The sequence below is a fragment of the Alligator sinensis genome, unplaced genomic scaffold (assembly GCF_000455745.1).
Source record: "Alligator sinensis unplaced genomic scaffold, ASM45574v1 scaffold866_2, whole genome shotgun sequence".
Taxonomy (NCBI): domain Eukaryota; kingdom Metazoa; phylum Chordata; order Crocodylia; family Alligatoridae; genus Alligator; species Alligator sinensis.
In genome coordinates, this window is record NW_005841900.1 from 791,180 (window position 1) to 813,618 (window position 22,439).

Here is a 22,439-nt window from a genome sequence, read left to right on the forward strand (position 1 = left end):
GATGACCAGGCCATGGGCTAGGTAGGTTGAAAACATCCTTTGTTGTTCTCTTGGGGCTGAATTACTGGAGAGTCAAGAGTGTAAGATTCATTGAGCCAGAAGGAGAGCAAGCAAAAGGAATCCAGGCTGTGTGGCCCAATGAAGTGGGCTTTGCCCTAGGAAGGAGCTAAGAGTGAAAGTCAAGTGACAAACCTCTGATAAACTGGAATATTCTTCCAAGATAATGAAGACTGTCCTAGTCTTATGTAGGCCTACCAGGTTCTGCATCTGCTTGATTTTTGAATGAACTCCTACAACTTGTCGTGAATCAGAGCAGCCGCTGGCAGCCGTCTGACTTACACCGGAGTGTTTAGATTTAGAGCTCGGCAGGCGAGGAATTGTTGGATGGAGTGGAATTAACCAGGCACAGACACGTGTAGGTTGCAGGAGTTTGTTTACTTACGTCGCCTAGATAGCGATGATGATGCATGCGAGCCTTTGTTCCGTTACAGCTTTGGTTACAGAGTTGAGTACACGCATATAGCTTTGGTTACAGAGTTGAGTACACGCATATAGCTTTGGTTACAGAGTTGAGTACACGCATATAGCTTTGGTTACAGAGTTGAGTACACGCATATAGCTTTGGTTACAGAGTTGAGTACACGCATATAGCTTTGGTTACAGAGTTGAGTACACGCATATAGCTTTGGTTACAGAGTTGAGTACACGCATATAGCTTTGGTTACAGAGTTGAGTACACGCATATAGCTTTGGTTACAGAGTTGAGTACACGCATATAGCTTTGGTTACAGAGTTGAGTACACGCATATAGCTTTGGTTACAGAGTTGAGTACACGCATATAGCTTTGGTTACAGAGTTGAGTACACGCATATAGCTTTGGTTACAGAGTTGAGTACACGCATATAGCTTTGGTTACAGAGTTGAGTACACGCATATAGCTTTGGTTACAGAGTTGAGTACACGCATATAGCTTTGGTTACAGAGTTGAGTACACGCATATAGCTTTGGTTACAGAGTTGAGTACACGCATATAGCTTTGGTTACAGAGTTGAGTACACGCATATAGCTTTGGTTACAGAGTTGAGTACACGCATATAGCTTTGGTTAGCATGGGCACAATTTAATTGGGTTGTGACACAACTGGAAAAAAAAAAACTATTGCAGGAAACCAGGCAGCCTGACTCATTTGAGTTTAACAGTCTAGAATCACATCTCACATTTCAGTCATGAATACAAGATCATATATATCACAAGTGTATTACTTAATACTACTGTAGCGTGTCAGATTTAAGATGCATCTGTTTTTCCTCATGAGGGATCTACCAATGATACTAAAAGCTGTTGTGTCGATCTATTAAAATAGGAACACCTCCATGTGTGTTCTTTCCATAAAGACATGCTTCCTAGTTGCAGCAGTGGAAACACATTTTTTAAATGTTTGCTTTCAAGACGCACAAAACTTATTACATTTTTCAGGATTACAAAATAGTTGTTCTTTCCACAAAGCCATGGGTAATCAAAGGTCCAAAATATATAGGGAACCCGTCATTCTTTATTTTGCCTGAATCCAGCATCTGAAACAAAGTCAAGAACAATTAAAATATACCTGGGGAGAGCAGATAAATCCATTAAAATAGTATGGTTATTTGTCTTTGGCTGTGAATTATTTCTCCGTACAGTTTCTAAGAGTCTAAGCTCTTAAGTCATTTTGAGGAAGTATTTCTTTGCAATGCTTGTTAGATATCAGCTCTGACTACCACCAATGTTTGAGGAAGAGGATCCTCCCATATATTGTATTTTCTTACTTATAGCACATCCCCAGTTATAATACACACCTTGATTTTTTTAAGGGGAGTTCGACGTTTAAAAAAAAAAAAAGTTATTTGATTGATGTAAGTGAGTGGCAGCAGCTAGGGACCTGGTCGTGCTCCCAAATGTGCTGCCAGCCCCACATACTGGATGGAGGCCCACAGACTAACCCAGTATGCTGTGTCTGACCTGACACACTGGCTCTAGAACCATATGCCAAGTCAGACCCAGCCCCCTGGGCCCAGAGCCACCTGCTGGCTCTGGGGCCACACCTCTAGGTCCAGCTTCGCATGTGGCCCCTGCGTCAGCCTGTGGTCCTGGATCTGATGCACTGGAGTACTCTGGCTTGTGGCCCTAGGGCTAGCATGCAGGAACAAACTGGGTACACCAGGTCTAGGGCCATTTGCCAGGTTGCACCCTTCACGTTGGGTCCAACTATAGACCAGTCCCAAGCGCCAGCCCATTCTACAGTGGGTCTGGGAAGAGCAGTGGCAACGTTAATAATTGCTACGTCTCCCAGAGCCATGGTAATTAATACTGCCATTGCTCTGCTTCCCTTCCCCCCGCCAAAGTTCCAGATCCCTGGGGATCCCTTTGCCCTGCATATATTGCTCACCTTAATTTTCTGGTTTTGAGGGAAAAGAGGAGTGTGTGTGTGTGTGTGTGTGTGCAAGAAAATACAGTGTACAGACTAGATAATATATTGCATTATTTCAGAAAAAGATAATTTTCAAGTTAAAAATACATTCTCTGACAGGTTGTTTGGCATGATACATTCTCATGTGAAAGCACTGATATAGTTCTTGATTTCTTAAGTTTAGTCCAGCTGTTCTCTTTACCTTTCCAGATGTTTGAGTTAGTGTATTATTTTCTGACTGCTTTAAGGCAATAGTATATTATAGTCCTGTGTGCGTATTTTGTATTTTTCTATGTTATGACTCATTTGATTTTTCAGTGGAAGGCTTATCCATAGTTATCAAGGAGAATTAATCTTTCTGAGCATAGTCTTGCTGCCTCACATATCATCTTTCTCATACTAACTCAGCCCTCGGGAGAGCCACACATTTTTTTTGGCACTTTCACCTTTTTTTTTTAATATTTGTATAAGATAGGTTTAAAAAGTCAAAAGTTTCCCCTTTTCTCTCCCGCTTAGTGAAGCTGGTTAAGAGAGATTTGCTACTAAATACAGTGACAATGGCTTCTGTAGATTTTGGATAGGGCCTATATGCGTGCAAGAAAATCGGGCAGCTTCATTGGTGCTTCTGTCTGTGTGATGTAGATGAATTTTACATCTGTTGGAGTAACCTGAATTGAATCAGGGAAATACCTTAAGCAGGTTGGGGAAAAAAAGAGTTGAATATATATATCTACCCAATGAATTTATATTTACAGTGTGCTAATAATAGCATCAGGATATAAATGATGTGTGTTATTTTATTAAAGAAATCTGATTTTATAAAACAATGAGAAAATAGTATTCTGTAGCACTAGTAGTAAAATTTATTTTTCCCCATAAAAAGCCTCATTTATTTTTATAGCAATTTGATGACACATCTGCTTGCTTTATTCAGCTGAAAAAGAAAATGTTGGTTCTTGGTGTTTTGTAAAATTGCTTTGTTAAATTATTTTCTAAATCGTTCAACTTTTAACAAATGACATTTGATACTAACATTGGAAAGCAATTTCAGCTAATTAAGTAGATCCTTCTATAAACCATTGGAACATTAAGATGACAAACTGTTCATTCAGGATTATTTTAATTGGTACAATTATTGTAATTTTGTTGCAATTATGTGTTGAGCTAAAAGCTTTTGTCTAAATCATTTGAGGGTTTTTTGTTAACATACATAAGTAAGAAGAAAAGGAGTAAAATAAAAACTGGAGATAAGCATTTTCTGTCTACATTTCCATTACAGCATTTTAGTCAACTATCTATTAAATTATTCCTTCTAAAAACTGCATTTCCTGTTTTCAGCAAACCTTTTTACAGTGACAAAAATTAAACAAGATAATTTTAAAATGTTGTTTTCTGGAAGGTTATGACGTTAATTCTGGTTTTGATACTGTTTCAACACTCAAGTGGGTTAGAGCATATTTGAAAGATTTGTGAGTTATATCAAATATATTGATATATTGGTTTGATTTAAGAACGGTACGATTTTAAAAACGTGTCTAGCTTTACAGAAATTAACAAAGGGAAAGCCTGTAAGGTCATCTTGCTCATAATTTTGCTTATAGTGTTCTCCAGTTCTTTGTCCAGTCTAATTTCACATGAATCATTCCCTTTAGAAGACTATTTGACACCTCCTGTAGATCATCAATAAGTGTTTCTTCTTCATATTTAACCTAAAATTTCTTGTTCAGTTTCATCCTATTATTCCAATCATACAGTATTATCCCTAATTCATATTGTTGGTCCACCCCTAACTCTCTAGTTAATCATGTTTAGTATGAAAGAGCCTGACAGTTAACCAAAAACGGTGTCTCATTGTGCCAAGCATGTTATAGAGTAATAGGTAGTTACTTACCCCAGTTGTTTACAGTCTAAATAGACAAGACAGGTACTGGGGTAGGATAAAGAAGTTGTAGCCAGAACAGCTGTTGGTGTAATGTCAGCAAGCATCCTAATTTAAATAGAAAGGATAAACTAAATGAAAAAGAAAAGCAAAAAGAGGGAGACTATTGAAAGGAAAGAGCATGAGAGAACAAAAGGGTCTAAAATATGTAGGTGGTAAGTGAAGCCAAGGTGAAGAGACACTGAAAGAGAAAGGGATGGAAGCAAATCTGAACAAGGCGAAGTTCAGTCAAAACTGTAGAAAGTTGTCAGTATTCCCTGAACTGCTTATTCAGTTGCTTCTACTGGTTGGAGTTGCAGTATTCCAAAAATATTGTCTAAATGAGGATCTAAAAGGCCTTCAGAAACAACTACATACCTTTCTGTTACATATAGAATAAAGAAAAACAGGGTGGAAGAGACATCGGAAATATTTCGTCTAACCTCCTGTTCAAGGCATGATCATTCCTGCCCAAAACATCTCAGCTAACATTTGTCTAATCCGTTCTAAAAAAAAGAAAAATCCAAGGATGGATATTCCACAGCCTCTCTGATCTGTTCCAGTACTTAAACACTCTCAGTTCCTTCCTCAAAGCCAACCCAATTCTCATTTTTTACAATTTAAGACTGTTACTTCTTGTCCTGCCTGTGGCCACAGAGAGCAATTACCATCCTTTTCAGAACCACTGTTCAGGTATTTGAAGATGGTTATCAAATCCCCCCCACCCCTTACTTTATTTTGTCCAGATTAAATAATTCCAGTTCTCTCAACCTCTCTTTGAGTCATGTTTCCTAAAGCTGTAATCATTTTATTACTCTCCAGTGGACTCTTTACAGTTTGACTCTAGGTAAAGGTTAGGTAAGAATCACTCCAGCCATCACTGAAACAAAGATGTCTCTCAATGGAACTCAGCTCCTGTTTAGCAGCACCAACAACAGATAAACTGTTCAGGGCCAGAAATCATATGTAAACTAAAATTCACAGGACAATTATACCTTACTGGCTGCGTTTACACAAGATAGAAGTGGAAACGCACTTTCTCTTTGGGTCTCTGATTTAATTGATTGACTGATTGATTATATCTTCATTATTAACCCGTACTGATTAATGCAGTATAATAACTTATGGCAGTATAACAGTTAAATAGTCTTTGTCTCCCATTTCTAGATAGTTTTTGCAAAAGCATTGGCAAAATGGCCTGTATTTAAAGAAAAGAATGAGTCTGTAAAGCTTTATTTCTTGCTCTGCATTTGTATCAGAATTTAAAATCCCAAATATTGGGAATTTCCTTTAATAGGGCTGTATTCCCCTCTCTCTTCGCCTGGTATTTCAACTTTTTGATCTATACATGTCAGCATGTCACCACCTTGGAGGAACCTCATTTGAGGACCAGGTCAGGGCCCTAACTTTCTCCAGCTAATGTGTCAGGTCCTTGTAAGTCCTTCTTTCTATGTGAGTGCTGTGTATAGGCCAACTAAAAGAATTGCTCCATCAAACAGTAATTAGAGGGAAAAGGATGTGGAACTGAACAACATCAGACTGTCTGGGTGGCCTAGTATAGACAGGGTTGTAGGTTGTAGCCATGTTGGTCTAAGGATGTAGTCAGACAAGGTTCTTTGGGTAAATCCGATCTCATTTATTAGACCAGGGTGGGCAAAATGCGACCCGTGGGCTGGATGCGGCCTGCCAGGCTATTCTGTCCAGCCCACGGGCCCCTAAAAAATTTAGAGAATTAATATTTATCTGCTCCTGGCTGCCTGTCATGCGGCCCTCGATGGCTTGCCAAAACTCAGTAAGTGGCCCTCCACCCGAAATAATTGCCCGCCCCTGTATTAAACCAACTCAAATTTGAGTTGGTCTAATAAAAGAGATTGGATTTACCCAAAGAACCTTGTCTGCCTATGTCCTTAGACCAACATGGCTACAACCAACACCTGGGTGCCCAAATGGCATTTAGTGGTTTTTCCAAACAGGAAAGTTCTCAACCTTGTGTATCTGTTTTCATCTATTCTGCATTTAATCCAAAATGCAGAAGCAGCTTTGAGAATATATGCACAGGGGTCAGAACCCAGGTTACTTGTCCTCCCATGGCAGTGTCCATCTTACTGGGGCTCAGAGCCAGGCTTCTTCTGGCCCAATGTAGCTTCCTTTTGTGACTACCCAGTACTCCAACTTCAGCCTCACCAGGAGTAGGGAAAATCCTCTCAGCCCACTCTAAATCATGGCCTGGTAGTTAATGCATTTAAGAAACAGAAAACATAGCTGTGGAGAGAAGCTAGAGTCTTAGGCCTCCCACTTCTTTGGACAGCGATCTAACCAGTAAATTATTAGGTTAAAACATAGATTGTCTTCCTTTTCCATTTGATGGTCCAGTCCATCAGAATGAAAGAGGATCTGTAATTGATATAAATGGTATTTACTGTCTTTAATTCATCTAGGAAGAAGAAAAAGATCTGGGCCTTGAGCATCTGAATAGTACATGAATGCATTATAGGAAGTAGGTGAAACAGTATTTGGACGGTATTTTCATAGTCTCATTTGGAGTTGCTCAAGACTATTGTATTACAACTGAATAAGAGTAGTGGTATGTCTTTTATTTTAGAATGTCAAAGTGTTTTGAAAACAACATATATAGCCTCTCATCATCTTTTCAGCTAGGCTGTAACCTGTACTTAAAAAGAAGATAAAAGCTTAAGTACATGCAAGGATTTTGTGGGAAAACCGGAAGTAGAACCAAGTTTCCCTCTTTTTCCAGTCCTGTGTATTAACTATAAGAACATTCTTCCTACATTAATAAACATACTTTTAGAAGCAACAGCTAAAACCTAGCCCCTATATCCTGTACACACATCAGTTTCAGTAGTGTATGAAAAGTGTTACGGGGAGCCAGACAGGGAGCAGTTTCTGTGGCCCGCTCCTATGCCTAGCCTGCCATCTTTATTTGGGATGAATAGGGCATCTAGATGTCCCACTTATGAAACTACAGCAAAACACACTCACACTGAGCACTCCCGGAGCATTCTCCACAAGAACTGCATGCTAGACCTCATCTGCAGGTTTCTCTCTATTTTCTGTAGAATGTTTTACTCTTTAAAGATTGATCGGAACTGTCATGATGAGACTGTCACTGGCGTAGGAATTTGTGTGTGTATATGTATGTATGTGTGTGTATGTATGTATATATGTGTATATAGTGATCATTAGAAACCATTTTAATGAGTAGCAGTCTTCAGGGCATTAGATTACTATTTCTTTCTGAAATAAACAGAAGTACCAATTGTGTGCAGCAACCAAAATAGGCACCTTATTTACTGCTACTTGGATCTGGTAGCTGTAGCAGCTTTTGCATAGAAAGCTTTCCAGAATATCTACTGTAATAGGAGTATTTAAACAGCTGGTGCATCTGTTCAGTGAAGTCTTTTTACCACTTAATATGCATCAAGTGGCTATAATTTTTGTCTAGATGGCTTTATCAAACTATGGCTTTCCTTTGTCTTTATTAAGAGAACACATTGATTCTTTATATTTTTAGTACTTAGTGCATGACAGCATTTTATTTTTTTCTCTTTTTATGCAAATTTATATTTTAAACAAATGTTCTTTTAGAGTTCTCAGAAGCTGCTTGTTGCAAACTTTGGTTTGAAAATTCAAGTATATTCACAATAGGATTTTTGAAATAGTAATAGTATTGTCATTTCTCTGCAATACTACATAGGAGTTCTTAAATCAGGGCAAAATAGAACCATTTATGAAGGAAAATGCATTATTTGTAATGTTTTAGATTAGACTCTATGGGAAAATAAATTGTGTTAGAGAACTCAAAATGCAATGTTCTTAGTGTAAGATATTAGGCTTTATCCTTATCCTTAGCAGATGATTTTGAATTTAAGCCCAAAGTAGAAAAACAATAGCAAATAGGTGCTTCTAAACACAATATTTTTTAAGTACGTTTTATCTGTAGGACCTTAAAGAAGCAAAAGTTTTTTGGTGATATCTTGTGCCCAAAAACCTGTCTGATATCTATAGCTGTCTAGCTGTCTCCCAGCTATAAAGTTGGTCTGATTAAAAAATATCATCAAATAAGACTTGCTGCTTGAATATTTCCTAGACCATCACAACTATGAGCACTCCAGCTTTACTACTAAAACAGTAAGTTCTGTTCTTAATAATTATTAATAATTAATCATTCTTAATAATTATTTTCCAACTATTTGAGTTGATCTAATAAAAGATATCAGATTCACCCAAGGAACCTTGTCTGCCTATGTCCTTAGACCAACACGGCTACAACCTACACCCCTGTAAGTTCTGTTCTTGCACTTAAAACTACTCTACAGACAGGAATACATTGTACTAAGAGGGGAGATCACAGTAAAGGCTAACAGTCAGTCTGTACCAGCTATTGGCTTTTTGTGTCACCTTTCAATGAAATTCCTCTACCATTCATAGTTTCATAGTTTTAGGGTCGGAAGGGACCTAATAGATCTTCTAGCCCGACCCCCCGCCAGGGCGGGAGAACAACAACAACAAAAAACAAACCCTAAAAACAAAAACGGGACTCAAATGAGTCCAGCCAGGTAGGTATCCAGCCTCTTAAAGATCCCCAGGGTAGGGGCCAGCACCACCTCCCTTGGAAGTTGGTTCCAGCTCCTAGCCGCCCTAACTGTGAAGTAGTTTTTTCGGATGTCCAATCTGTACCTCCTCTCCATCAACTTGTGCCCATTACTCCTTGTTATGCCAGCGGGGGCTAGGGGAAACAGCGTCTCCCCCAAACCCTTCTGGTTCCCCCTAGTGAGTTTATAGATGGTCACCAGGTCCCCCCTCAGCCTTCTCTTGTGGAGGCTGAATAGGTTCAGGTCCCGCAGTCTCTCACTGTAGGGTCTGCCCTGTTGTCCCCGGATCATGCGGGTGGCCCTCCTCTGGACCCTCTCCATGTTGTCCACATCCCTCCTGAAATGGGGCGCACAGAACTGGACACAATACTCCAGCTGCGGCCTGACCAGCGTCGCATAGAGGGGGAGGATCACCTCCCTGGCTCTACTCAAGATGCACCTGTGGATGCACGACAAGGTCCGGTTAGCCCTGCCAACCATGACCTCGCATTGTCGGCCCATGTTCATCTTGGAGTCAGTAATGACACCAAGATCCCTTTCCGCCTCCGTGCTCTCAAGTAGGGAGTTCCCCATCGTATAAGTGTGCTGCTGGTTCCTACTACCCAAGTGCAGCACCCTGCACTTGTCTGTATTGAAACGCATCCTGTTCCTGTTTGCCCACCCCTGTAACCTATCCAGATCCTTCTGCAATCTCTCTCTCCCAATGATGTGAATTACGGCAGTCCACATAATAACTTGCTGGTCTAAAACCCATGGGAATGTGAATCAGGTTTCAGATATGCAAAGATTTACATTATATCTTGTGTCCTCCCTCTTAAGCAGAGAGGTTTGGAAATGGACAAGAAGTATGGCTTACAGAAACTAAGCTTCCAGAGAAAATGCAAGCTTAAAATCTGCCTCCTTTTCTGTAAGTGGAGACATGCAACATGTTTTTTGTGTACTAAATTGACTTTACCACCTAGTAGAATTGAGGCAGACTCATAATGTACAACCCTACTAAGTAGTAAATTATTCAATTTCAGGGTAAAGTTATCTCTTGAAAAATAGGTAGTAACTTTATGACACAGTTACTACTGTACATAGACTTCTATGTTATCTCCCTTAGTTGTAACTCTGGGGGTAGCCTTTGCTCAAAGTAACTCACTCGCCTACCACCTAGTAACTAGGTGCTATAAGAGTGCCTCCTGCAGGCACCTAGCTTGGGAGAGGTGGTCATTTGTCCATTTGTTTCTGTGCAGTAAAATCCAAAGTAAATTACTATGTAGTAATTATTATGTGCCTGCACCCTCTGCATTCATCTCTGGCAATAGTGCTCTTCCTTTAGTCCAGGGACACCCTCAAAATTGTGCTGAGCCTGGTTTCCTTTCATGGTGTTTTCATCTTAACTTTCTTGCCATCAATACAAGTTGAGGGAGGTAAACAGCTCAAAGTAGGGTGATTACCAGGGATCCTGGTTTTCTCTGTTAAAAAATCCAAAATTCTCTGATAAAAATAAAAAATAATCAGACTAAAAACCCTAAAATCCACTTTTTTACGTGATTACACAATATGTCTATCTGTAGGTAGGTATAAGTATCAGTTTGAACACACAGCTTTATTTATATATTTACAATGTTCAAGCAATTTGTCCCCCCAGTTGCTTTGTGGTGTTGAGCAGCCCTGATATGCTGGTGCCCTTCCCCTACCCATGCTGTGGCTCCCCACTCCCACCCACAGCCCCCCACTCCCTCCCCACAAGCCCTGCTGGTGCCCCTTACTCCCAACATGCTGCCCCCAGGCCCCAGCCCCCCAGTGTGTGTGGAAGGAGGTGTGTGTGTGGGGGTAGAGGGGAAGGAGGTGTGCAACCATAGGTGGTGCCATAGGTGACATATCAGGGGATACGGGGGGGCACCTGGCACCCCCAAACTTCTGCTCCCACAGTGGGGCACAGGGCTGCAGCCTGGCCAAGCCAGCACCAGGCAGGAACCACTTCCATGGCCCACCAGGTGGGACCCGACATGGGAGGGAGTGCTGCATTGTCATGGCTGCCAAGGTGAGGCACCCCCTGTCCACTTGGCTGGAGTTGGGGGGACACTCCACTGCTGTGAGCCCTGTACAAGTCGTACCACCTTGGCCACCAAGGTGAGGCACTGCAGCAAAGTGCAGTTTGGGACCCTGAGGCCTTTGGCAGATGTTACACTTAAGACGTGATTAACTGGTTAGTTGTGTCTTAAGTATTGATGTGACCACACATTTGTTCAGTTAGTGGCCAGATAAAACAGGGAATCAGCCACAGAGTTGTTACACAAAACGTGTAATAACTCTATGGTTGGTTCCCATCATGCCTTAAATTGAACATGTGGCCAACACTCCCAGCCTAAGGAGCACACCAGGGCCCTTCAGGACTCCAGTGTCCACCTGAAGCTGGAAGCACTGATTAGTCAGCTGATTAGAGATCACAGCCACAGGTTGGCAGGGGAGCCAAGGGCTTTGATGTGTTACTTCGGCTGGGAGCCCTAGTCAGCTGATTGGAGCTCCTAGCTATTTGCTGGTGCTGAGGGAACCTGGGTTCATGTCCTGGGCTTCCCCTGCACTGGCAATATGATGTGTGTGGCAGCAGATCTCAGTCATGTCTCCTGCTATGCATGTGTAGCATGGCAGGGGGTGCCATTGTTGGGATTGTGCATCAGATCCCCTTGTGCCTTTAACATCTACCAGTGGCATGAGAAAGTAGCCTCCTAATGGTTAGATATTAGGAGTCTAGCGTTGCAAGGATTTTCCAGTATACTTAATTACCTATTACAACACTGACATTGTTAAACATTTTATAATTTCTTAATCCTTTAGCTCTAAACATCACTTAAAAAATATACCTAATTAATTAATTCAGCTCATTTTAGTTTGGTTGCCAATATATTTAGTATGCAGCACCCCGCCCTGCTCCACTATGCATTGTAGTTTAGCTATTTACTTGTTAATAGGTTCTAGTCTGTGACATTAATTCTCATTATTCAGTAGTATCAAATTCAGATTAAGTTAACTAGTGTGGATATCCTTTCCTTTTATTTGTACTTGTTGTTTCTATGCCTTTTTTCCTGATCTGCTGCATTTTTTTATGTCCATCTTGGCTACCTTATCTAGAGTTAGAACTCTAAGCTGCCAAAAAAGTCTCAAAACTTTCAGCATCATTCTTTTTTCATAAATAATAGGCTAATGCTGAGTCGGACTTTTCCAGTATGACCCTATCTGGTAAACACCTGGTTGCATGAAGATGGTCACCGTTCTAAACCATCTTCTCTCAACAAACAGTCCTACAAAAATGCTTCCTTTTTACTTCCATTACGGTAGATTTTTTTTCTAAAACGTGTCTTTCTGTTCAAAAATATATAGTGTAAGCCTACATGCATAAGTTCATTTCTTGGCAGTCCAAGAGTCTTCTGCTAGTCTCCAAATGTGCACTGCTGGTAATGCACATTTGTGACCAAACTTCAAGTTTTGGGACTCCTGAAGTATGGACAGTAAGCACCATTAAGACCACAGGAAGAGGGGAATCCTGACCCAATTGAAGTTGATGGAATTTTGCTGTCGACCTGAGCATAGCCAGGGTGTCACCTTGCATATTGCTAGATTATAGAGTGATTGTGGACATGTATTATCCTACAATTGTGTTCGGTATATACGAATATGTTGCAACTACCACAGATATTATAAGAAGGGAATACTGAGTTTTAATAGCATTCGCTCTATAATTGTTCCCACCAGCAGCCAACATGGATTTATTAAGAACAAATCATGCAAAACCAACTTGATAGCCTTCATTGACAAGTTAACTGGTTTGGTGGATGAAGAGAATGTGTAGACATGGTATTCTTGGATTTTAGTAAGGCTTTTGATCTGATCACAGGATGACATTCTCCTGAAGAAATGTAAGAACTGAAGAATTCAGTGGGCTAAGAAGAATTACTGTTAAGTGAATACATAATTGTTTGAATAACTTCAAGCAAAGAGTAACTACCTATAAGTAATAATACCTACTGTTATTTCAATGTTGGAATAACAGGAGGCTTCATTTGGGGTTCCATATGGTTTTGTTCTGGGTCTAGTTATTTAACACTTGTAAAACTTAGTATGGGCAGGCTGCAAACATTTTGGAAGAAAGAAGTAGAATTCAGAAGGTTATTAATAAATTGGAGAACTGGGTGATACATTTGTCTTGCTTGAATGTCATTTTATCTAAGATGCTACACCTAAAGAAAAAAAATAATGCACAAATACAGAATGGGAGAGGATTCGGTAGGTGGTAGTACCACTTAAAGTTCTGTGGGTCCTGCTGGATCTCAGATTCAACGTGAATGTGATGCACTTGGAAAAAGAAAAAAAAAGTGAATTTAGTTGTGGTCTTTGTTTGCAGGTGCATTGTATGTAAAATACACAAGGTGATGATACCACTCTACTAAGCACTAGTTAGGCTTACTATTGCAGTACTGGGCTCCACATTTTAAAAAGGGTGTTGAGAAACTCCAGAGAATCCAGAGGTGTGCAACAAACTTGGTAAAGGGGTTGGAATGCAAGTCATATGAGCAAGGGTTAAGAGACCTGGATAAGCTTACTTTGGAGAAAAGAGATTAACAGGAGGAAGAAGATTGTAGCTTTCAAACATCTGAAAGCCTGAAGGACTTAAATGGGTTTAAACTGCGGAAAGCAGAAGTAGATCACGTGTCAGGGGGGAAAAACCTTCTTACTGGTGGAATGGCAGGGCTGTGGAACAAGTTGTCCAGGAAGGTGTCAGAATCTCCTTCTTCGTAAGGTTCTGAGAAGAGGCTGAATAAGTATTTGTCTGGGATGTTTTAGGAGTAGCACATCCTGCATTCGTGCAGGAGGTTGAGCTTGAGGTTTCTTCCAACCCTATCATTCTTTTTAATAATAGTGGGTCAGTCCTATACCATGTGTCACAATATCTTAGGAAGTGACTTGCATTATTCAGTTCTTGTGTAGATTGCTAGAAAATGGGATGCTGGTCTGCATTTGATTATGACGTACTTCCTTGTTTTGTTTTGCCTCATTTTGTTTCTTTTAACATTGCTCACAAAGCAGTGAAAACAGACTATGCTAACTGCAGGCCAGAATTGCCCCTTCACTTCAGGCAATTGAAGCCACTGTAACATGACTTTTTTTAAGTGTAAATAGATTTTTCTAAGGAGCAGCCATCTCTTGTAGAAGTTCCTTGGAAGTCTACGGTCTTTTCTTGGCCCTAGGTTGCCTCCATACGCACACTGGGTTTTTTGACTTACTTTGTTGCTTCTATAATTTGCGTACCGTTTGCCTTCACCAGACGTTGTTCTACTCTGATTAATAGTCAGTGGCTAAAAGCCTTGTACACATCTGTGGCACTGTAATAAGTATTACTATTGATTTAAATTTTTTTAAACTAGCCACCATATTAAATGTTTACATGTTATATAAACAAGACCCCTGCCACCTAAGCTATTTAACTGATTTAGCTAAGGTGGCAAAATATTAAATATTTCTTACAATCCTTCTAAGAACTTCTTTAGCTCTTATGAGGATTAGGCCATTTTAAATCAACAACAAGAGAGCAGAACATGAACTGAAAAACACTGAAGCAAGTCCTGTGTCCTTTTGACAGGAACATGGGGAAACACACAATAAATATGAATATTTAGGAAGCATAGTAGAGAACAGTATAAGTAGCTGCTTTGTACTCACAGCAGTGGCTTTTTAAAATGAAATCTGATTCTGTAGTGTTATCTAGGATCTCTAAGGTCCTGAAATTACAGGTTTTAAATAATAAAAGTTTTAAACAAAAGAATATAAAGCCACGCAGTTGCTATTTTACCTATGCTAAAATCAGCATTTTGAGATTTTAATAAAGTAGACATACTGAGCCTTTCATTTAAATGTCATATAATAAACAAGGATAAGTCGTTATGTGTCTGTTACATTATAGTGCAGCTGCAACATGCCATGTAGGTTTGTTTCCTTAAGGATGTTCATAACCCATAGTTCCCATTCAGTTAAATGGGAGTAGTAGTATGTTCTCCCCTCCTTTCCCTTAAAAATCAATCTCTTTATCAATAAAGCAGATAATTTTCAACATTCAGAAGTTTTGTTAACTTTGAAATGCTTCTAAATTTAAAGATGATTTGTTGCCCAGGAAAAATCCAGCTCCAGAGAAAGGATAGTGTAGATTCAGTGCTTGGAGTTTGAATCTGTTCATGTAAGAGTCAGTCATTTTTAAAGCACTTTTATATGCTAAATTTTTATATGAAAGTATAGACACATGGTTTTTGTGGCATTTGGCCAAAAGATTATCATTTACATAAATTTCTCTTTCAAAAGACTAGTTATAATGTATTGCACTCAGAAGGTTAGAATAGAGGTTCCAATATGTAAACCAGCAGTGGGCTATTGGCTTCTAAACAGTAGCATTGTTCATCATATTGAGAACACTGTTCACATTCAGACCTAAGCAGAGCTAGCATTACAATTCAGCTAATTTGTTTCATGTGACTTTTCAGCTGTGTGTTTTATTTAAACCTTTAATCATCTTTTTTGGCAGGGTTTTTTTTTTTTTAATTTTAAAAAGTAATGCAATGGATAGGGAACTTTAACTGTTCCATTTCAGATATCATTTTATTTTATCTTAGTTCAATTGTGTGTATGTGTACAGAATGGACAACTTAAAGTGCATGCTAATTTATTTTTGTCCAATGTTTGTACTTCTGTAAAGGAAGCCCCCTTTCCAGTCCTAGTCCTGCTCCCACAACTGTTCATATATTTTTGCATTATAGCCATTGTATAAATTATATGTGCAATCCTGGAGCAGGGACCAGAATCCAGGATTCATCTTTCTTACAAAAGTGCCCTTGTCACTGGGGTGCAGAGTTAGATGCCCCCTCTTAGATGCTTTCTCTTGATCCTAAAGTCTCTCATTCTTCTCTGACTAGTTGCCCAGTTTCAACAGCAAGGCTTTCAGCCTGGTCTATCCTCTATTATAGTGTTATAGGGTTTTCTTCCTGGTCATGGAGATGCGGTTTTGAATTGCTGCAGTCTGAGGAAGAATGTGAAATCCTTATCTCCCACTCCCTGAGCTAAGTGCTCTTAACTATGAAGATATTGTACACAGATAGGTACTCCTCCCATTGATAAAGGGAATACTTAGAAATATTAGTGTAGGTGAGGGATTTGGACTGTAAATCCCAGTTTCACATAGATACCTAGGCCTAATGAAGAAGTGAGATTTCAAACACTCCTTTCTTCATTGTTGCCCATGGGTGGGCTTAGGCATCCCCTGATCAGCATGCTGAATGCTGTGAATCCCAATTGTAAGCACTTTTATCTCTTCATTTAAAGTATGGGGAATTTAAGTGTCTCTCATAAATTTGTGAATTCTCTGCCAAAAGCTAGGCATCTAAAAGTCAGGCACTAAAATGCTCTGCATCTCTATGTGTCTTTGTCAATATTGCCCTGTGTAACCATCATCTTTGGTATGAAAATAGCTTCTATTTTCGGGGTATATGGTCCAGTATACAGGTATCTGCTTTAAGGTCATGTATAGTCTCTAGCAGAGTGATTCTCAACCAGGGTGCCACAGCCTTGAGATTCTTTAAACGGTGTTGGGGTGCCATAGTGTTAGCACTGTTAGGTTTACAAACATGATTCAGAAGATAAACCCAGAGATTTCAGATAGAAAGACAACAGTTATGGGTTTCTGAGTTAAACAAAAGACTGCTCTATCAGCTTTTACTTTTTGTTGACAGAAAAATAAGACCTGGCATTTTCCAAGGGGTGTTTTGAGTTAAAAAGTTTGAGAAACACTGTTCTAGGATCATGTTAACTGTAGTTGTTCTACCACATTAGCTATCTCATGTAGCGCTATGAACTCCAAACTTCCACACAAAAAAAACCCCCCACGAAAGTTTGAAAAAATAAGCCAGGGGTTGGCACCTGTAGGCTGTATTCGGCCTATGAAGAAACTGAATCCAGCCTATGGCAGCTCAGGGATTCAGCAAACATGCTTCAACCACACCAGAGGAAGAGATCTTCAAAGTCCTATTGTCTGCCATATTCAGTTTCTTCTTCCTGCTGCTGCAGAGGAAGCATCCTCAAGATCCTAGTACCTGCTTTTTTTCTAACTAGTCCCATCTTTTGCTTGCTGGGGAGGTTTGGGGGTTTCGTCTGTGGCAGGGGCTGAGTTGCAAGGAAAAGATTGCCACCCCCTGCAATAAGCCGTAACTAAAACCTTTGTACAAGTGTGGCTCTTTTTTTCCTCCCGACCTGCAGTATTGGCCATTAGTGACATCTTTAATTTTGCTTCTGATGGCCTTTCTGTAATAAAACCTTTCTATAGATATCATCTGTAAAAGCTGGCTCTGAAAACAGTCTGTTGGTACATGAAATGGGTGTTGTGGAGCAGCTTAAAGAAGAACATGCTTTCAAAATGGTAATACGAACTGCAAAAAGAAAGCATAAGATCCTCATGTAACGTTAAAACTGGGGTGGGCAAAATGCAGCCCGCAGGCCAGATGTGGCCTGCCAGGCCATTGTATCTGGCCTGCGGGGCCCCTAAAAAATTAAGAAAATTAATTTTTATCTGCCCCTGGTTGCCTGTCATGTGGCCCTCGATGGCTTGCCAAAACTCAGTAAGCAGTCCTCTGCCTGAAATAATTGCCTGCCCCTGTGTTAGAATATTAGCCATAGTTACAAGAAGTTAGTAAAAGTGGAAACATAATTTAATAATCGAAATTTGGCTAATTTTTCTTCAGAAACATGCCAGTGTATGTATAATGTATCCTGGGTATATTCAAATCCTTCTTTTTTTAATTTCAAAATAGGGTAGTGTGTTCTACTGGTAGCCATATCTAATGCTGATACAAAGATCATTTTTCTAGTAGTCTCCTTTACTGTCACTTTTCTCTGTGTCTGTTTACTGTCTCTTCTCTATCGCATTAAACAAGGTATTTATCTTTACTTTCAAGGATCCCCACCCAGTTTCTCATTTTTTCATTCACTGTCATTCCTATCATGATCATCTCCCTCTGCTGTTCCCTTTGTCCATTAGTTAAATTTTCAAACAAATCCATTCATACTTTCTTCCGTACTGCCACACATGCTTAGGAGAAACACTTTCAGAAGTAACTTCAAGGCTACCTTGTTATCTTTCTTCACATACCTCTTTAAACACCTCTTTGTCACCGTTATTTTCTTTAAAAACTTAATCTAGGTAGTAGTCATAGCAAGCTGGTTGCTTATGCTGCTGCCCCAGATTGTTTCTTTATGTATCCCTGTTTGCATTCGCAGGGCTCTTGTCTTAGCTCAGAAACTTTTGGTGATAGGAACTGTTTGCACAACCATGGGGGTGGGGAAAGCCCCTTGCCTTACAATCAAGCATGAGGCAGCAGAGAGGGGGTAGCTTCTGTGGCCGGGGCCAGAGCCACAGCTACTGCTTGTCATCCTTATCCATCCCCCCACACACCTCTGCACACCCTGCCATTCCTGCCCTGAAGTTTCCAGTCTCATCATTCCTATCCCCGTATGCCACTTTTCCCTTTCTGTCCCCCTCTGCTGCACTCCTTATCTGCTGCTGTGGGACCAGGCTGGAACAGCAGTGCCAGTTCCACACTGCTGCTATAGGCTGGGCTGGAGCCATGCTTTATGCCCTGGGCTGCAACAGGGATGAAGTTGCTAGTGTGGAGCAAAGATGTTGGGGCAGGCAGGGGGGAGAGACATCAGGAGGAGGAAGATGGGAACAAGTGGGGGGTGAATACCTGAGGCTGCGCATGGCAGAAGTGGTGTGGAGAAGGGAGGAGGAGGAAACGAAGTAAGATGCTGGGGCGGGGGTGGAGAGGGGGGGCAGGCATCATGGGGGGTAAGTGAGGGGGGCAGGCAGCAGGGGTCAAGATGCTTGCCCCACCACCTCTATACTTCCTGCCTCCCACTGCCTGCCCCATGACTGCCCCCTACCAGCTCCATTTCTCCCCCCCTTATCACCTCTCTGTCACACCACCTACAGTAGTGGGGTAGAAGGATGAATTTAAGATGATCCTCCAATAATTAGATTCCACACATGGAAAATTATAATAAACTTAAATGTTCTTTGTGTAGAATCTAATTATTGCTGGGTCATGTTACATTCAGGGTCATCTTGTCTTCGAATAAATCTGTTATATCTATATAGTAAAAAGCACAATGGAGTTCCTAGTCCATGATTAGGACTCTAGGCCTGCTGTAGTTCAAATGAAAAAAACCACAGCAAAATCCAAAGAATGGAGATAGAAAGCCGCCACCTTAGGTGGGTACAAAATTTAGAATGCATGGTTGTTAAAGTTTAATGCTCCCCAGAACTTTTCCTCCTTTTTCTTGTCCTATTATGGGTCTTGTATTATTGGCTGTCTGTAGATCTTGTGTCTTCAGATACCTAAGAACCTTCAAGCATGAAATTGGGTCCTGGGGGTCTGGTGGCTTGGGGTTTTTTGAAAAAGAAAATGCTGGATTTTTCTTTAGAAATAAAACCAAGTAACACCTTTATAAAAATGCAGGTGTACCCTGATCTCTACAGGTCATTTGCATTTTCCAGAGAGTTGGCTTGGGGGTGTGACCAGCTACTACCTCCCTTAAATTCTATACACTGGAACATCTTTTAAAACAGGAACAGCATTTGAAATGGAAGCCACATTTTGATAGGTTTAACTTCTTCAGGTGTACATAATAGTCTGCTGTTCTTTTTCTCTCTCCCCCCGCCTATTTTTATTTTTAAGAATTTCAAAGAATATTCCAACAACTAAAGATGTTGAACCTTTGCTTGAAATTGATGGGGACATCCGGAACTTTGAAGTATTTTTGTCTTCACGAACACCGGTTCTAATAGCACGTGATGTAAAAATCTTTTTGCCATGTACTGTGAACTTAGACCCAAAGCTACGAGAAATCATTGCAGGTGAGTATAATTTTCAAAAGAAGTGTAATTTTAGGTTTATTTTTCTCCTTTCTGCATGGATTTACATTGTGCATTGCATTACCTTTGATATCTCAAAGTTCATAGCACTTAGAGCCCCTGTTGCCCCCAGTCATTCTAGGAACCAAGAAAGGCTTAAAGAGCCAGCCCCACCAAAATTAAATATTCAAAACCCAAATGTAAATAAATGTTACTATCAAACTTAATAATGAAATACTGATAAGATATAGTGATAAGTAAAGCATTTCAGGTAACTGTGTAATATTTTAAAGGTGCACTAATCTAAAGAAAAAACATATTTTTTAATATTTAAAAGAAGCTAATATTAAATTCTCTGAATCTTTCAAAATCTCAAACATGAGCCAGCTTGTTAGGGGAAAGTATTTCTTACCTAGATTTCAAATTAAGTTTTAAAAGAGTATTTGTCTTGACTTATCTGCAGGTGGACTGTTCTGAAAAAAACTGTAGTTTTAAGTCAAGGAGCAGAGGTTTTGACTTGAACCCAAATGTTTGTGCTGTTACTTGGCCCAATTTCAGAAGCTTGCTAAATAAGGCTAAAAAATAAAGGCTTGGAATAGGTTGTACTTTAATATTAGTATTCATATACCCCTTTTTTCCTTCTCTTTTTATGCTATAGCTAAATAGATAGTCAAAAAGCCTGAGGCTGAATTGATTCAGTCTTCACAGATTAGTTTAAGATGTATAGATTAACCAGATAAACAAATAAAATGTCTTGACTCCTATTTTGCTGGGGTCATCTGATCCCAGTAGTCTTTCCTGCCCAAGTGCAGGGGAGCTGGACCCTGGGATGCTGGGATACTGTGAGTTAACTTGAATCTGTAAGGTATCTGGGACAGAAGTTCAGTAAACCTGTTTAACCTAAATCAGTTGAGTGTGATACTACATCCATCCAGGTTTATCTTAAACTAGTTTCAGCCTTTTTGAAAGCGGTTTATATGCACTGAATTTCTTTTGTCTTACAGATTTGAACCCGTTTCTGATCACTTACACCGGTTTATGTGTAACTTCTGTCCTTAGCCTATATCCTGTCCTAGGCCAGAAATAACCACAAAACGTACTCCAAGAGACCTTTAGCGTACCTCTTTTAACATGTCTGTCTTGAACATTCTAAAACTGTTTTTACCTTTTCATTGCTCACTTCCTTTATCTCTTCTGATGTTACCCAGACTTTGTTCGAGCTGGTGGCGTTCAGCCTATGGACTCTGGGCTGAATCTGGCCCGTGGAGCCATGTTATTCAGTCTCTGGGGCTGCCTTCCAGTCCAGAAATTTGATGGCAGGGGAGTGCCAGGAAGGGGCTGGAGAGAGGGGTCTTTCCCACTGCCTGGAGAAAGACTATCAGTTTTTGTTTGTTGGTGGCTTGTTTTTTCATTTGTGTTAGGAAAGACTGTATTTGGCATTTAAAAGGACCAGCTGAAGAGCCCCCTTTAGACTGGAAAGATGCATAGAGGCATCAGTTCACGATCTTCTCTCCCCCCCCCCCCCCACGGTATTATCTTGTCACCCTTCCCTCCCCCCCCCCCCCCCCCGGGATGTTTATCTTAAGTAGATGTTGAGTTACTAATAGACTAAAATTTTGTCATACTTTGCTATAAATGCAGTGTCCTTCTCCTTGCCAAAAAGGCAGCAAAGATTTTTGGAACACTTTTGCCTCTTTTGCATCATTTTTTATTATTTTGCTTTTACGTAGTAATGAGCTTGCATTGTCTACTATTGTTAGGATGTCTTTTGTTTCTGATATAACTAAACCACTCCTTATTGTCCTTCTTCATTGCCAACTGTGGATTTTTTTCTTAGCTTCCATTATTAATTTTCTGCACTTCATAATTTCAAGCCTCTCTGTTTCCAAATGAGGTCATCCCTATCAGTTGAATGCACTTTAACTTGTGTTTATTGACCTCACACTTAATTGAGTTGTCTTGTCCTTCCTGCATTCTTACTAAGATCTGGCTTTAGCAAAACGAAGGAGATATGAGTTTTCTGTAGATGTGCACAGATGCATCGGTCCAATATCGGATCGGCACTAATATAAAGAAAATTGAATATATTGGAAATCAGCCATATCAGGCTGATAATTTAACCGATAAATGGCCAGATAATTTGGCCGATAAATGGCCCGTGCATGCACGCAGCCGCAGTGCAACACGGGCAGCAAGGAGCACAGCTGGGCAGCGTGGAGAGCTGCCTCCAGCTACTAAGTCTGATGTGGTGGAAGATGAGGGGGGAGGGAAGGGACTGGGGGGCGCAGATCAAGGCCCATGCAGGGAGAGAGGTGTGGGGCTGGGGCAAGCACTGCCCAGCCAGGGCAGGGTGGGCTGTGGCTTGGTGGGACGGGGGGCACAGCTCCTCCTGCTGCGCACCGCTTATCCAGGAGCTGCTGATTCATTGACTTTCATCTGGCACTTACCTGTTCATCAGGCGGCTCCCGCTGCTTCTCCCACCACTAATCCCGGGGGGGGGGGGGGGGGGGCAGGGCCCCGGGCCTCAA

General features: G+C 40.6%; 1 protein-coding gene across 7 annotated transcripts in view; it reads left to right on the forward strand.

Moving 5' to 3' along the window:
* KIDINS220 (kinase D interacting substrate 220) overlaps window positions 1-22,439 on the forward strand; it is a 137,051-nt gene that overhangs the window by 72,842 nt on the left and 41,770 nt on the right. For all 7 annotated transcript variants that reach the window (XR_003092763.1, XM_014517321.2, XM_025197602.1 and 4 more), the window contains exon 23: window positions 19,736-19,914. Coding sequence is in view for 6 of the 7 variants with exons in the window: in XM_014517321.2 (XP_014372807.1) it covers window positions 19,736-19,914 (179 nt within the window). In the remaining variant the exon portion in view is untranslated. The remainder of the gene's footprint in view (window positions 1-19,735; window positions 19,915-22,439) is intronic.